Consider the following 18,195-nt stretch of genomic DNA (forward strand, 5'->3'; position numbering starts at 1 on the left):
GATGGGTTCTTCATCCTTCGTGGACCATACAATACATGATTGATTTAATAGCATATTTAGAAGGAATATATTTCCACAATGCAAGAATAAGTATTCTTTTCCTTACCTTCACACAGATTGAGTCGTGGGGTTTATATCGACACTCTCTCTTCAAATAAAATATAAGTATTCTATTAAACGAATTTGTCACCCACTCTCTCATTGTTGTGGTTTTCTATTCTAATTTGATGGGAAAATTTTGTCCTACATATAAATATGTCCAAAAAATACATATATTTTTTTTTAATGGGAGAAAGGAAAATACTAATATGACCTTTTGTTAGGTATGAGAAGGACAACTTTCCCCTTTGTTTACTATCGAAAAAAACATAATAATAAAATCTCCACATAAAAGAATATAATAAAAAATCTTGTTGATAATTAGAAAATAATTGATTACACCACTAACAGATTAGATAACTCAAATCAAATGGCACAAACAAGTATTTAGATGTATTAAAAGATAAATATTAGTTGAAAGAAGTTTGGTGCTCCAACAAGGCGCAACCTAGACTTCTTCCAACTCCATCCGATTCTCCTTTGCCTTTAGAAGTTATTACATATTTTTTGCAGATTCTGGATCGAGATAAAGATGTCTCTTTTCGACCATTGACACACTCTAGTCTACTAACTTGGTTCAGATCTTTTGTTAAATATGCCGGTCATAAGAATGTTCCTTATGTGTTTGAACAATGTACTAATTTGTCATCTCTTTAATTAATATTAATCTATATATTTTCATCAAAAAAAAAAAAAAAAACCCCACTAAGAAATCCTTGAAACAGTGCAGCATTTTCATCTATATTGATTTATTTGACCTTGGAGAATATCTCAAATCATTAATGTTCTAAAACAAGGGAATTCAGTTGCAGATCGATTGACTTCTTTCGATCGCAATTTAGGTCAATTTGTAGTTTGGAATTCTCTCTCCCCTTCTTTTATTTCTATTTTACTATCAGATGACATCCATTCGGTATAACACCCTTGCAAACACTTCTTCTAATTAAGGTTTTGTTCTGATAAAAACAAAAAAAAAAATTCATACAAATTTTTATGGACAGATGAATATTGGCTGATGTTCCAGGTTGGGTTATACAAGAGCGACTTCAAAAATATAAAAAAACTAAAATGGAATTATAACATACGTTTCAGTAATAAAATCAATGGAAGGAATCCACATATCTTTCAAGAAACACACTGATTGAGGGACACAGAGTGTGACAAAGTCTTAACAGTACTAAAGTTTGTTTCTCATTTTCATTAAGATCGTTGCCATCCATCTTTCTGCACAATTACTTCTGCCTGAATTTATCACTTTCCGTTCTTGCATTGGTTGTGAACACTCTCCTATTTTTCATCGTATGACTTGCTACAAGTTTCTTGCAACCAAGGTTCTAAAACTCAGGATCATGAATTGGATAGGCAAATTCAACCAGATCCTGGCAGATTCTAAATTAAAGGCTTCATGGAAGAATCGAAATTTCGACAAACCAATGGTGTTGGTACTTATCGATTTCGAGCAAGTCCAGATCCTCATCGGTCAGGGTTTACATAAATCGCAAACAGTACTGCTGTCTGTATTAATCTCAGCCAATACCAATACAATATTAATACCTATTAAGTGGTATCATGAACAGTAACAGAATGTTCCGTACCATTTTGGCTCGGGCTGCTCTATATTGGTACCAGGATCTGACAGTAACAATACCCAATACGATACCGATACCTAAAACCATTAATCAACCTTGACACAGTTGACGGCTAAAATGTCTCCAAGAGTTAAACCGGGTGAGTTTATACCTTGATTCAACCTGCCGACCCTCACCCATTCCTGTGTTCAGAACGACATTTCAACAGTTGGATTCAGCAGCTTCTGCTCTATACAGAAACAATATGGATGTAAGTCAAAATCTATAACAAACAAAGCCGTAACAATGTCCAACCAAATTCATAACGGTCTACCTCGTTGGTCCAAGTTCATGTGACTTGCCATTAAGGATTGTCACTGCAACCAAATCTCTTTTAATTCACAAGATAATGGTTGATTTAATTACAGCTTCTCAAAACACAAAACAATCCATGGCTACTCATAACCATCCAGCGGCAATCAATTGCCAGCAAACAGAATAATAGGTTTGCCAGAGCACCATGCATTGGTACATACTCTTCCTGGAATCTGGAACTAGAAATCTGATAATATCACCTCACCAAGCAGTCAATGATGGATAAGTAAAGGTTAGTTTTTGGTAATCCTGCACTTTGCTGCAAAATAACAAGGGCTGCTGTAAACAGTAACTACGACAAGAAAACAATAGCCCTAACCCTGAAAATATTCTCACTGAACACTATCAATCACCTCTGGTGCCTGTATTACCAGATAAATTCACCTCACTAGCATGAGCAACATTTTTCATCTGGTAGATTCTAAGTCCCCTGTATTACCAGTCAAACCCAATCTTCACCTCCCAAGCATGAGCAACACTTCTCCACAAGTAGGATCTATGAAGCACCGTAAATGACTTACCCTGTCTGATCATTTAGTTCAAAGTCCATGCAATTGGACAATTGAACTGCTATATCTTCTCAATTGCGCATGCAAGAGTAATAGATTACAACAACTCAGCTTATCCCAACATAATGAGGTCGGCTAAGAGTAATAGATTACAGACGGTACAAATTGACTAGAGAGCATCCTCAGGCGGAAATCAATATGCTTCTGCTGAAAAAAAAACATTGATTCAACCATTATACCAATGGGTCCTATTACCTTCCATCAGTATTCAGGACTCAGAGTCGGGAATGGTACAAGATGCATCCCAACTATCACACCAAATGTCCGCATTGTACCAAACCAAATGTAAACCTGATGATAAGACCCTGTCATCAACTTGTTTCAACATCCACAACCCAAAATTCTGAGAATTTCAGAGGGAAACTGCAAAGAGGTCTTTAACTCAGAAGAGGAATCTCTTCAGAGAGAGAGGCACTAAAACCAGTGCTCAACATTTTGACTCATCGGTATTAAGCCAGACATAACTTTGCAACTCCATACTCCAGTCAAGTTGCAATGATGAGTTAAAATACATGAAATGTCACTAAAATTTTGCAATCTTAATTTTTTAAAGCAATCTGCCAAGAATCAACTTCAAATAAATTAAAACTTCATTATAGAACAAACCTATCAACTCTTTAAGTACAATAGGATGAGGTCATAAAGCAATTTTGGGTGTCACTACAGAAAGACCTAAAAAAATTTATTCCTTTACTAAGTTAATAATGAGAGTAATCAAGACTAGCTATATTCAAGGGTTCATGGCTTCTCATACATGGAAACCTCGTCAATCATAAACCCCATGATGAACCTTTTTTATGTCACCAAATGTGGGTCTCAATCAACTATTTACTTCTATGGACAAAGAAACTAACTCAAATTGATCCAACAGACCACACTACTTCAGGGAATCAGATACACGAAGCTTGATGAGTATTCCCAAAGCAGAAGAATCAGGGTTTTCAGATGCTTCAAAACTGCCAGGCAGATTGAATACCAGAATCCATTCAACGAGGGCATTATTCAGTACAACAGAGTTCAGTGGCATTCCAGTTAACCAAGGAGGTGCATGAACCCATTTGCTTTCTCAAAGATCAGATTATCCCCCCCCCCCCCACAAAAAAAAACTAAACTAAACAAAACAAAACAAAAAAAATCCTTCCTAATACTGCAATCAGTTCTCAGAGTTGCTGGAAATTTCAGAACAATAAAGTAAAACACAACAAATCGAAGAAGGGAAGAAGAAGATAGGGTAGTTTTTCTCAGACTTGCGTCTCTCACCCCCAGTCTTTCACCATATTTTGGTCTCTCACCAATGGCATCTCACCACTCTCTCACAAAGCTATGTTTTTTTCCCTCAATCTAATTAATCAAATTCATGTACAAGGAAGTAACCCCTTACAAACTTATACAGAAGACTCAAACACTAAAAGGAAAGGCCTAACCCAATCCTTAATGAAAGAAAATGACTCAAAACAGGACTCTAACTAAACTGATGAAGTAAATCCTGATTTCATACTATCTACCCATATTTTAGGCCCATTAACGTGGCCAATTACAAAGAAACCCATCGGATCAAAGGCCCAACACCTACATAACCCAACCCAAGGCTTATTACCAATACAATAAGCCCTTTAGGTGACTTAACTGCATCAATGCCAAGCAAGGTATAATTCAGTTATTCAAAAAGTGGAGAAAAAAATTTTCAGGGCCACACTAGTTCAGCCTATATTTTGAAATGTACAGATAAACGGGAACCAAGATTTGAACATGGGAAAGCATCTGACGCATAACTTCTCAATCCAGTTTTAGCAAAGTTTAAGATGATAAAGTACTAGATACTGAAATGTAAAACAAAAAATAAAAAGGTGGAGCAGATAAGTTTAGCAAGTGTTTTGAAATACCCAGATAACACAAAGGCAGAACTTACAAAATGTCTGTGACGGCTGCCGAAGGAAGCAAGAGAATCAGCTACGTAATTCCCTTGTCTAAAAACATGGACAACAGTTAAAAGACGTAAACTTGAGAAGTGCGAATAACAAAATTATAACTTTAGTTGTTTTAGCAAAGTTTAAAATAATAAAGTCCACAAATCACATGACTGACCGGTATTCAGGAGTCAGACGGTCGTTTACAAGTACAACAAGGGAGTTTGAAAACTACGGAGTAAGGTGTAGAAGGAAACAAAAGTGAATAATAAATTTCCTAACACTACGAGACTAGGTGACACTGACACACTAAGAATTAAATTCGACTATTTACGAAAAAATTTTAAAAACCCTTTCAATACAACTGCCCTGTGGAATATGATATCACAGAAAACCTATCAAGACCCAACAAATGATATTCATGGGAAGATACATACACAGTAGAAAGCAAAGCAGCACCAGGAATTCTTTACGTAACATCCTCCACCAGCACCTAAGTGGCAAGGAATAGGGATTATTTCAATCAATAAATTGGTGTAATTGATAACCAATATAAAACACTGTACAGGTATTCAGATATAGTTATCTTCTATGGTTAATCTACACCAGAGAGAAGGAATATTTCTCCCTTTCGAGGATAGTAAGAATACTAAAGAAGAGCAACCCTATATAATATATATATACAACAATAGCTAAATACAATAGGAATGACAAGTGACCCTGAGAATCAAATAACCATCACTGGCATGAAAACCCATTCGGACAAATTCAAGGAAACACCAAAGACTGTCTGGTTTCAACTTCATAAATCATGTTCCAATTTCTACAGCAGCTCCTTTCATCACTAATGAGCACTACCATAATTAAAATATAATATTGATCCATTTCCCCCTCTGAAGAAGTGGATTAAACATGAATACTAGCACCCCCACAATATCCCCTGGGACATTGCTGATGGTGTAAATCAGCAACAGCTAATAGGAAGTCCAACAATTTTACAATTAGGTCTGTCTAAAGCAGAATCAGGTTTCAGGATCTGAATCCATTCTCGAAAACAATAAGTTGGAATTAACACAAAATGCCAGGAAGTACCTAATGATACAAATTGGTAAAAGACCCTTAAAACTTCATGAAGTGTGGGGACTGGCAAGCATATAAGAAATGCCAAGATAAGGTAGAAATAGCCAAAAGAAATAGAAATCTAAGAAGATTAAATCTATCAAAAATCATGTTTCTATTGTTCCCCCAAGCACTTCAAAGGCATCCAAATTCTAAGAATGTTGAAATGTAAAATGCCTGAAAAAAAATAACAGCAATAAGGGAAATACTTATCACAGCAGTGACAGGACACCAAGCAGGATGGAGAGAGCCAGAGACCTCACCCTCCCTATTCTTCTGAACTATTTACTGACACTTCGAAGGAGGGTTTTTTTTCTTATATATTTATAACATAATTGCTAAAGAAGCATAGCATGTAAATTTTTTAGCATTATTCTAGAAAACAATGCAAGGGACAAAGACCAAGACAAGTCCCAATATTAATATTTGTGATGTGTTAGCAAAGAGAACTTCCATACTTACATTATTTTTAGTTCCATTTTCAAGACATCCTCCTAGCATTTAATATAATTGATAGTGTTCTACAGAAAACCTCACAAGGACCTAGACTGAGACATGAAATGGTGAAGCTAAGTACTAAACAAAGAAAAGGTAATATGCCAAAGGTGTAAATCCAAAAGAACAAAGCAAAGTTATTCCCAACTCTAGAAATTTTCAGAGTCATTCCCTTGGGGATCTCGCTGAATTTATATAGTGCATTTTCCCGTGTGCCCTAGAGAAATTTTAATGAGATACTTACGGATATATCTATTCAACTCAACTCAACAAAGCTCTATCCCACCTAAATGAGGTAGGCTACACAACCCCATTTTATGTGTCAATAATAAAAACTAATGGAGAAAAATGATGCATTATATAATATAAATGAATGATACGATGTGAAGTGCAAAACAGAAAATGAACATAATGGTCTCAAATCTAGCATAATTATAAGGAAAATGGTAAAAGGACACTCAATATAGAAATGAAGTGTTTATTTCCCCTTCTCCCCCCAACTATTTCTAGCAGTGAAATCCTAACTCGACCAGACCCTGATAACAGCTACCTACTCTTCATCGCCCAAAAAGAGACCAGCTTCTTCAAGGTTCAAGGAGCATAACAAAGACTGCTAGGCATCAAATGATATTACCAATTAGCAGAACAATGACAATAAGAGCTCCATGACATATTGACTTCTTTGTAGAGAGAACTAGCCACAACCATCAAACCCAATCACCACTGCTTCTCTTCCTTCTCCCGGTTCCATTGTTCGATCCTTGCTCTCCGTTCCTCACTCCCTTCCCTTACTGGGCTCTTGGTTCGCCTCGGACTCCCATGCCGTCGCCTTCCCCCATCACTGTCGAATCTTCCATACCTGTCCCCGCTGTGCCGACCATTCCGGTAGTCCCGATCACGGTAGTCCCCATGCCTATCTGATTCCCTACGGTGGTATGGACTCAAACTCCTGCTGCGACTACGACTACCCCTTGATCGACGATACCTTCCATAGAGTTTCCTCCTCAAGTCCCTTGAAATCTGCTTCACATGCATGAAATTACAGTATCCTCCTCGATTGCAGCTATTCTCCTCAAATTGCCTGCAAGTAGCCTCACGAAAATCAGTCACTGGGGAGAAATCGACAATGATTGGGCGACCAGAGTAGAAACGCCCCTGCAGTGCCCGCAAAGCTGCAGCGGCTTGATCTTCCTCCTTGAACTGAACGTAAACATTGCCAACCATGTGATCTGCCAGGTTGTCACAGATGTTCAAACTCTCTATCTCACCGAATTTGTTGAGCTCCTCAAATATGTCCTCATAGAAATCCTCAAAGTGTTCCTGGATCTTCCGAGGGTCGATAGGCTGTCCTTGGGGATCAACACCAGGGGTGATCATATCGGGCCGCTGGTACATGTTTGATAAAAGGAGAGTTGGAGAAATGGTGGGCTTGTTGTGAAGACGGGAGCACCTATCGCCGTGGCGGCAGGCACCAATTTTGAAATAAAAGGGACAATTCACTCGGTCCTTTTCAGTGCCGAAGATAGAAGCTAAGTGCTCCGCCATGAACAGTAGTCTTAGAGCCCAAGATATCAGAAACCCGCTAAGCTAGGAAAAGGGGCTTCTAAATGCTTTGCCTCGATTTCTACTGATCTCAACCTGCTACAACCCAAAAATTTTAAAAAAAAAAAATCTTCTTTGCAGAAACCCGGAGAAGCATAAAGCAAATAGGTAGACAATGAAGTTACTCTAGAGGAAACGAAAAGAAATGCAACACTACCACTATTTTGCCGAAACAATAATTTTAACATAGAGGAAATAAATTATGACCTATATATCAATCTATCGAAATTAAAGAGCAGAATCTGCATACATGCTTGAAGACGACCCGGATGATAATTTAAAAAATAAAATAAAAATAAAAACCCTAAGTTGCAGAAGTGACCCTAAGATCGTAATAATATAGCAAAAATAAACATCCAAAACAAACTGACCTAGATTCGCTGTCAAATTGGATTGATTTCGGAATCCCGATAAGTAAGAAGAAAGAACCTTCTAGGGTTTCGCCATGGAAATGCCGGAGGAAGCACTGAAGCACACACAGCATTACGGCGAACTGGTCCGATATTTAAGGGGGCGTGGTTTCTGCGAGGTCATCAAACCGTAGTCGGATCGGTTTCGGGACGAAAGTTAGGAAAACCTTTAGGACGTGTTTGGTTGGAGGTGTCCTAGGAGACGGATTCTTAAATTGGATCGGATTCTTAAGAATCTGGTTCATGTGGATTTGGATCCTGATAAAAAACCTGTTTGGTTACCCAAAATCTGTCAGGTGGAATCCAGTTGAAAAACTGGTTAGTTGCTCTGGTTCTATCAAGTGGAATCCAACTGAATCCATATATAAGACTGTTTGGTTACCCTGAGTCTGACAGTTGGATTCTTCCTGAATCCATATTCAAAATTGTTTGGTTACCCATGAATCCATTAGTTAGATTCTACTTGAAATAACTTGTAATTTAAAATTTTTTTTTTTATATATACAACATATGCATAAATTTAATGATAATTTATTAAAAAAAAAAGATAAAAAAATTGTAAGTAGTAACATGACACTTCAATATGTGATCTTTCCCAAATTTTTTTGTTTCCATACTAATATAAAAATCTGTAGTAAGTGGTGATATGGTATTTCAAGTCCACAAAACGCATGGATAATAAGTCACAGCCAAATATGGAATACATTGTATTGAATTGAAGTACATACATATGAGAGTTCATCTTTTCAAAATACATCACTTGTTAAGATCTAATGTTTTTACAGCATCAAGTATCTCTTCCAACGTCTTTGTATGCTACTCACATAATCTTGTTTGTTGTTTTGAACCTTTAATTTTACTAGTAAGGATTCTCTCCAGATTTTCTTTGGATTGACTTGAAGTCGGTAGGATGGTTGATTCATGTTTGTCAGTATTCCTCGCTTGATTGTCTGAGGAGGATGTTTGTCCATCATTTATAAATTTACAGAATCCACAACCAATATATTTCCCCTGCTAGAAAATGAAAACAAAAAATTTTATGAAAAATGAGTAAGAATGAATTATCACAATGACAATAATATTAAAGAGGAAAATTATATGATAGTCATACTGCAGTGGAATTGGGGCAACACCAAAAATGTCGCCCTATGTCTAATCCTCTTGTGCACCTACGAACCTTGCACTGACCTTTTCCACAGTCACACATTCTCAAGTGATCCACCGACATAAAAAAAGACATGTGAACAGGGCATTTGAAGAATTTTCTTCCCGGATTATTCTTCGTAGTTGATGTAAATACGTTACATCTACTTTGACAAATTTCGCATCTACCAATAATGTCCATCTGGGTACATTGAAAATTGAAGAACAAAAGTAAATAACAAACGATCCAATGGCTGATTATAGAGTGAGAACCAAAAAATCAGAATCTGAGATCACATCTAAAATTTGAGGAGATTTTTCAAAACCCCAGATAATAAAGGTCGAAGGACCTTCTTTGGAAGGACAATAATGCGTCAATATATTAGAAAAATAATAAAAATTATCACCTCTATGTCAAGCATAAAACAATGACAGAAACAGAAATGAACTCAACACATTGAGCTGTTCATAAAATGAAACAAATAGTACCATTTCATAAAATTGTTCCAAGATACCATTCTAAAGACAACCACCACAGAAATATAAATTCTAAGTCATAAGTTCATAAACACAAAATCACAAAACATCCATGTCAACTGCTTAATATCTCAGAAACAGAAAATCATAAGTTCATAACCAAGTCTTCCACCCAAAGCATCAAATAAAATTGCCCTTCTACTCCATCATTTGAAGATAATAGTCAATCATTTCAGGCCTCTCTTCAGAAGGAGCAGTCAAGAATAGAGTAGCCTTATTCTTCTTCTCCATCAAATACTCTTTGATAACCATTTTCTTGTGAAAGTCAATCCCTAGAATGGCACCAATTGCTTCATGTAACTTAGGTGCAAAATCAGTCTCCTTGGTTAATATGGCAGACATTGCCTTGGCTATCATTTTTAATGGACTGGCAACCTTATCAACACCTGCTTTCTTTTTCTTTGATTGGGCTTGATTTTTGCTAGATGTAGAAGCCATTTTCTTTGAACGGTTTGTACTCTGATTGAGAGTGGTACCTTCTCCTTCAAGATCCATGTCTTCACTCTCAATGTTGTTATTATCAAATGCCCTTTCATTGGCAGACAAATCAATGTCTTCATCGTGGGCTCCATCAGCAGGGTGTGAGGCTGCTGCCCCTGTGGCTATTTCATTGCCTAGCCAAATAGCAACTTCAACATGAATTGGTAGAACGTTATGATCTTTCCAATATCGTTGCTCCTTCTTCTGCCAAACATTCAAATACATTATTATTCTAGCTTACCATATACATAAATTTATAAACATTGAAATGATCACCAATATTGCCTTGAATTCATTCCAAACATGTTGGCCTGCATCAAACCTATTTTCTTGAGCATTTCAACCCATGCCACTATTTTTCTACATATCACTAAGCGCTTTGAATCTTGCCTTCCAAATCTTGAAATGGTTTTGACATTGTTCCCAACCGTATGTCATCCCATACTTCTCATTCAACCTTTTAGATATGTCAAGCCATACCTCCTTCCTTAACCCATTGTTGCCACTCTTTCCAGTTTTATGTTGTGTGACACATAATTCCAACATATGATGAGATACTTCAAGTGACCAACTTGCTTGTGATCTAGACTAGGTTCTCTCTTATGTGGCCATTGTTTATGCCTAGTGTGACTAGTAATAAAAATAATATACAAAAATTATTGAACTATCTTCATACACAAAATCAATAATTGCATGACAATTTGTATTAATACAATCATTTATCATTAAAATATAATCATCCATTCAACATTGAGATCATGAAACATAATAAACCTAAAACTTAACACAACATGACATAAGTCCATAAACCAAATATAAAGGAAACATGTCAAAAGTTTAAACACCAATTCAACACAAAAATCAATATTTAAGTTTATAATCCAATACATTAAACTATCAATTACATTAACCATCAGCAGAAGTAGAAGTTTCTTCATCATCCATATCGCCTGTCATCCAGTCAGCCCACATGTTGTCAGCTATTTCTTCTCTGAGTTGATCAGCATTAAGGGCTTCACCACTGTAATCATCCTGAACTTCATCATCATCATCATCATCATCAATTTGTTGGTTTGGTTGAACACTAGAACTAAGCCCTGCAGCTCTCTCATCTGCATCTAACCACTCTATCTTCTTCAATACTGTGCTATGTAAGGATGTGGTTATGAAGTTGAACACATGCTTGAACAATTTTTACTTGAGTCCTAAATGGGTATTCCGGTTGAGCCTTCAATATCTTGAACCTTAACTTCAAATTAGAGAATGCCCGTTCAATAACGCTTCGTAACTTAGAATGTCGCAAATTAAACAATTCCTGTTTATTTGTTGGTGACAAGTTTGAATTATTCCACTCCTTTAAATGGTACCTAACATTACGATACGGTCTCAAGAATCCAGTTCTGTTGGCAAACCCAGCATCAACTAGATAAAGTTTACCTGTAGGTACCACTAACTTGCTGTCACCCTGTCTATGAATGGCATCCTCTAATATTCTAGAATATGATGCAGATCCTTCCCAACCAGATAGTATATATGTAAACCTTCTACCATGAACGTATGCAGCTAAAATATTTTGAGATATAAGTCCTTTCCTATCACGAAACTTGCAATGATCGGCAACTGGAACCCAAGCTGGTACATGTGACCCATCTATGGCTCCAATGCAATCCTTGACGTAGGGGTAGTAGCTTCTTGGGTTATTCAATATTTTTTCATGGGTTGTGGTACTTGGAGGGGTCAGTAACACTGGGTACAGTTTAAGAATTGCATGTAATACTTTGTTTAAATACTGACTTACTGTCTCACCAGAGTGTCCAAAATGCAGCTTCATAACTCGATTCTTAACATTGTGGGCAATTGTAAATAAAAACATGACCACTTGTTCTTCCACTCGAACTGAGTTCGTGTGATACAGAAAGCCACAATCCTGTAGCCTTTGACATAAGGTAAAAAAAGACCTTCTACTCATTCTTATTATATCTCTACAAGTCCTGTCAGAAGCACCAATTATTCTCTCTGTCTCAATCCATCCACGATTACCCTCAAGTCGATAAGGTTGTTTTTTGAGGAACAGTTTGTGATACTTTTCTACTGCTATAACAACAGCGGTAAGTACCCAAAACAATATCATCTCTTCATCATCGGGGTCAATATCCATCTAGTACAAAAACAAAAATTACAAAATATGATGACATCAATTACGACATATGTTAACCATATGAAGTACTAGAGCAAAATTTTCATATACAATATTTACACAACAACTTTATATACACAGTTCAAGCCATGATTCAAACATTCAATAAAACAACAGGCTTTTCACCCAAGCAATTCCCCTGAAGCTCTAGCTTTCTAATCCCTGTTTTGTCCCCTTATTTTTATAATCCCCTCTTTGTCAACTTTAGTCCTTTTCTCTCAGATATCTCTTTGATCTCCTGCAATCAATAATTTACCTATCTCCTTATACACCACTCACTAAATATAGATTGGCAAAGATATTTCTTTCACAATCTCATTGGATTCCTTCTTCACCTCCTTCGAGATGTGTGCAATGGCAGCTGCCCCTTCTTTACCTCCTTTGAGATGTGTGCAAGGGCCGCTGCCTAAGTATACAAACTGGTGTTTTAAAAACACCATAGTTGGACTTGCTCAACCAATGAATGACTCAACCAAGGTAACATTAATTGGTTACAATCTTCCTATCATTTGTGGAATTATTAATCACAAGAACCCAAAGTGCAACATTTCAGATGAGTGAATACCAAAATTGTGAAGAGTTCTGGCAATGATATTGCTTCCTTTGTAACTTAGTCCAAAATAGTTAAAGATCACGAAATGTGAGCAACACTGTTCAAGATTATAATCTCAAACTGAACTACATAGTTGCCATGGCTACTAGGTGAGGCCAAGGAGCCCTAGGGGAGCACCATATTCCAGGAAGATTTGCCTAATTACAGGGTATGCTTCCATATTCAACCTGCCTTATTTCCATGGCATTGCCTACATGATGCCTTGACAAGTGACAACTTCAACCGAAAGAAACAAGTTACGTAGTTGGATCACTAGCTGAATACAAGAAGAAGCTTGAAGGAGGCCAAATTGCAACTTATACTTGTTTACTCATAATCAACAGTAAATGAAACTTTCAAGCCATCATATTGTTCATATACTCATTTTAGTTAGAACGAAATGAGGATATTTGCTACAGATGGAAATAAAGAGAAAAATAACTGGTCATTATTAAAGGTAGAAAACAGAGATGCACGTTATGGAAAAAAAATTAAGAAGAAAACCCTTTTAAGGAACAGAGGATAAGGACAGTGCATTTAATTCATCCCACTCCTTGAATATGACCCTACTGTCTACCCGTAACCAATTCCAAAGTTCCAAAATTCTTTCCTTGTTTCACTAAAGCTAGAAGTAACAACCCCTTAATTAACTTACCATAACCCTACAACCCCACAGAGGAGACTAGAGAGAGAAGATAAATGATTTCAATGTTAAATGACCCCCATGCAAAGCATACAAAGATTCCAAATGCTTCAAAAAGATACAAAGATTCCAAATGCTTCAAAAAGATATTTAAGATTAGATACTGAACAACAGAACCCACCTTCAAGGTCAAATCCAACAGGATTTTAGATTTAGAATTTGTCCAATTTAAAATTCAGTTTAACTCAAATATATTCTTAACACTGGTTTTCTCAGAGTGGGTTCTCAAACAACTGATTTCAAGGATCGAGTGGAACAGCCTGCAACCATAGCTTAAGAAAATATGATGATACTGTGTTATAGTGGTGATTCATGGTAAGTTATTTGATGGGAAGACATGTGAACCAGCTGAAACTTAGATTTTGTGCTGGAATCAAAAGAATTAGAAGTGAAAATTGAGGTGGTCCCCATTTTTTTTTTCCCTCGTTAGAGTAAGGTGGCCTTGGATGATGGATCAAAGAATGTAAAATAATCCATCCTTGTGTGTAAAGCTGGATTTTGCTAGTCTGAACTGCTATCAATCAGTAAAAATTTTGATCTTTGTTAACTCTTGAGATTTTGAAGCCAGCCAAGCTTATGTTATCAGAAATCTGAGCGATAAATGATGACCATTGGTCCACATTGGGTGTGCAATATTTTATTGAACAAGGATACTTGTGTTATGGTCCTGTAAAGTGATGGGTGCACCTTATTCAGCATAGCTTAATATAGTGGGTCCTATTGTTTTACGTGGAAGCAATTCACTGTCTGGGATGGATTCAGAATCCTCGTAACTCCTTCATGGCATGAAGCCTACCCTTCTCATTTGCATAATCATATTCAGAGAATTTTGATATTTAGGGAATATAAGTGATACAAGTATTCAGCTTGAGTTATACTATGTTCTTGCTGTGTGTTTTTGATGGCATTGTGACCATTGATGATAAAATCCCAGAATTGTTTGACAATCAGCTCGGTGTGGTATAGGATTGGGAACAAAAGTGGTATCCCTACTGAGTAGAGGGTGTCTAATGATATTTTATGTTCTTGTTTACCGATTTATTAGTTATTACCTAAATACGACTCTCCTAGATCTATTAGGATTGTCCCATATGGCCTTGTAGGCGCAGCGGACGGAGGGTCGCTGGGCGTGCACCCAGGGGAAAAGAAAGAAAATTGGAAAATGGGAGTCGCCACCTAGATTTAGGGTCTAGGACCCATGAATGGTGCCCCTCCTTCGCAGAAGGGGTGCTAAATTAACTCCAATGACTCAATGGATGGTCTGCCCCAGATCTCTGGGTAAGTGTCAAGTTATGGGCTGGAAAGGTGTTAGGCACCCAGCAACCGCCCGGCCGACGGCCGGTCTTCCTAGACCAAATTCTGTTGTGTACTGTTGTGTTATACATATTATGCACCTAATTAAACTAATTTTTTTTTTGAAGATTTTTTTATTAACTTGATTGAAATTTATGAACCTAATTAGGCTAGTTAAGATTAATGTTTTAATCCTAATTACTACTCCTAAGTTTGGTGATTATGTACATTATGCATCCTAATTAAGCTAATTAATGGATTTTACCTAAATTAGAAAGCCTAACTCTATGATTAAAAACATGATTGACTGTAAAAAAGAAAATCAAGTTTAATTATATTATGGAAAAGGACAATCATTGATAAGCAAAACAGCTCATAGGCCAAAATAGCCAAAATTACAAAAATGCCACTAAAGGGCCAAAATATGTATAAAGGCATGAAATCATATTTAAATGCTGTAAATAAGCAAAACATGATTAAATAACATTAACATCATGCATTTGGATCATCAAGAGCACATGAAATGGCAAGGAAATGTGGGGGTGATAAAAATTACCAAAATGCCCCTGTTATGGCAAACATGTAGAAAATGCATGATAATTCATGAAAATGCTGACTTATGCTTAAAATATGTTTATTAAATGTTAAAACATGCGGCAAAAGTAACAGGAGCCTTTCCGGGGTCCTAAGCAAGGTTTGGTCACAAAATGACCAAAATGCCCCTAAGGGCGAAATGGCAAAAGTGTCAAAAGACACTTAGAATCATTGTAGGCATCAAAAGTGATGTTAAACATCCTAAAATGACTGAACACACCAAATGATATTTCCAGAATGATAGCCTAGGCCCACGTTTGGTAAATTACCAAAATGCCCCTAGAGGGCGCAAATGACTTTGTATGCATATCTATCAAGCATGATGGTCACGTATGCATATGAAAACATCCTAAACCATTCTAAAACAGCATGTCATGCATACAAACATTTTTTCCTATTTTTCCAGAATTTTTCATTATAATTAGAAAAATGACATTTATACCCCAAAATGAGGTGGGAAATGTATAAAAACTATCAAACATGCATGTTAGTGGATAATGATTCCATAAAATCAAGCATGATGAAATATGCATTCCATAATTTTTTTGTGAATTTTTATGTATTTATATTATTTTTAATATTTTCTGAAATGCTAAAAAAGAAGGGAAAGCAAAGAAAAATACAAAATCCCCATCACAGATCCGAATTGGATCAAACCAGAGCCCATTCCCACTAATCAAAACATGATCTTTAACATGGTCATAACACTTTTGTCCAAATACCCACCCACATGTTCAGATTTTACATAATCCGAAATCCTTTACAGGGGCAAAAATATCACAAAAAAATGATTTGGAGCTTGAGAAAATTAATGAATGTCAAACATAGTGACAAGCATCATCCCTGAAAATTTCATATTTTTAGCACTCTTGAATTATTTTTAACATTTTTATAACTGAAAAACAACCTTTATTGTAAAGAAAATCAAAACAAATACTTAGAAATAAGTAAAAATATGGAAAAATACCCTTGAAGCGTGGAAGTGCCTGGGCTCAGCTTGAGTAATCTTTTTTTGACCGTAAGTATCACCGGAAACCTCCAAAAGCCGCTCCAAGTGTGGTTGCTCAGAATGGCAAGAGTGGTGAAGAAGGGGTATTTACGGAATTTTATATCAGTAATGGAGCATAACCTATGGATAAGAAAACCATGGATGGAAATAGGGGATCAAGGACTACGTGAAGGTAAATTTTCACTAATTTTCCTCCGTCCCCCAACCTCTCTAAAACATCTCCTATTTATAGGAAAAAAGTGTTCGAGGAAAGGTCTCAAAGACCCCTGGTGCATTAATGGCTAGGATAAGGAGTGATGGGTTGGCTTGCGTGTGGCCAGGCTTGCTGCGCAGCCTGGGCTTGCATGTACCTAGGCTTGCTGTGCAGCCTGGGCTTGCGTGTGCCTAGGCCTGCTGGGCAGGTGGGCATGGGTGATGGGCCTTGTGTGGCTCAGCCTAAATGGTGGGGCTTTGTCCCTTGCCGACAGTTCAGGTGGGTCGGCTCAGGTCGGGTCAATCCGGTCTGACTCGGGTCGGTCAACTTTTTATTTTATTTTTCTCTCTTTCTTAAAGATTCCATTTTAAAGGCCCACATTCAAATATTGATATCTTCTAATCTGTGTGGTCGATTTTGACACGCCACATATTACCGCAAAAGTCTCAACCCGTACTTTTCATCCGTGTGACAGATATGGTCGGATTTTACCTAAAAATGGCACGAATATCGAGAAAAGCATATAAATGGTGTTTCACACCGATCAAGGTCCAACTGATACCAAAATTACATGAAATTTTACGTGTAAGCACAATATGACCAAATAAAGTTATCCAAATGATTTCAGGTCACATCGAGTGGCTCGGGTACCAAGAACCATACTAGGAGCAAAACGGTCATTTTCACAAAAGTTACCCGATTTGGCCGAAACTTTACGTGAAAACTTAGTATGACCAAATGAGGTCATCCAAAGTATTTTGGACTAAATCGGGTGGTCCAGATACCGAGAACCGTGCCAGGGGCAAAACGGTCATTTTCATGAAAGGTGTTGGATTTGGGTGAAACTTCAAATGTGAACTTAAAATGGTTAAATACGGCTATGTTAAGGGTTTAGGCTCTATTTGGGACAGTTTGGGTATAAAAAGTGGGGTAGGGGTAATTTGGTAATTCTTGCCATTCAGTCACCACACGAGTTACGTCCTTAACCATCATTGCCAAGACATACTTCCAAGGTGTCAAAATGTGGTGTCTGCAAGCCTGAATTATTCTTTGATTTAAAGATATTGTCTATTGGCTACTGTTTCGAGTCTTTCAAATACAATACCACATTAGAAGGGGTAGAACAGGATAACAGTAAAGAGAGCAGGTAAGGAAGAAGAGGAACAAAGAAAGATGAAGGGAAATCATACCAAGGGGAAAAAGGAAGAAGAAAAAATTAATGGAGGAGAGAGAGAAGTTTCTCACGCCACAGCCATAACACAGTAGCAACTCAAAAACTCTTTCACTTCATTTTAATCTTCCATTGTATT

General features: G+C 37.0%; 1 protein-coding gene across 3 annotated transcripts; it reads right to left on the reverse strand.

Annotated features, from left to right (window-relative positions):
* Positions 1–2,695: 2,695 nt before the first annotated feature.
* On the reverse strand, positions 2,696–7,722 carry LOC122662551 (splicing factor U2af small subunit B-like). 3 transcript variants are annotated; one of them, XM_043858211.1, is made up of 3 exons: positions 6,767–7,722; positions 4,956–5,011; positions 2,696–2,758 (listed from the first exon to the last, which is right to left on the reverse strand). In XM_043858211.1, the coding sequence occupies exon 1, from the start codon at positions 7,675–7,677 to the stop codon at positions 6,850–6,852; it is 828 nt and encodes a 275-aa protein (XP_043714146.1). In that variant the 5' UTR covers positions 7,678–7,722; the 3' UTR covers positions 2,696–2,758; positions 4,956–5,011; positions 6,767–6,849. The 3 variants fall into 3 exon arrangements, with proteins under 3 accessions (XP_043714146.1, XP_043714145.1, XP_043714144.1); XM_043858210.1 differs by lacking the exon at positions 2,696–2,758 and adding an exon at positions 2,779–3,083 and having other exon boundaries at positions 4,958–5,011; XM_043858209.1 differs by lacking the exon at positions 2,696–2,758 and having other exon boundaries at positions 4,631–5,011.
* Positions 7,723–18,195: the final 10,473 nt, after the last annotated feature.

Source organism: Telopea speciosissima, chromosome 5, assembly GCF_018873765.1.
Source record: "Telopea speciosissima isolate NSW1024214 ecotype Mountain lineage chromosome 5, Tspe_v1, whole genome shotgun sequence".
NCBI lineage: Eukaryota > Viridiplantae > Streptophyta > Magnoliopsida > Proteales > Proteaceae > Telopea > Telopea speciosissima.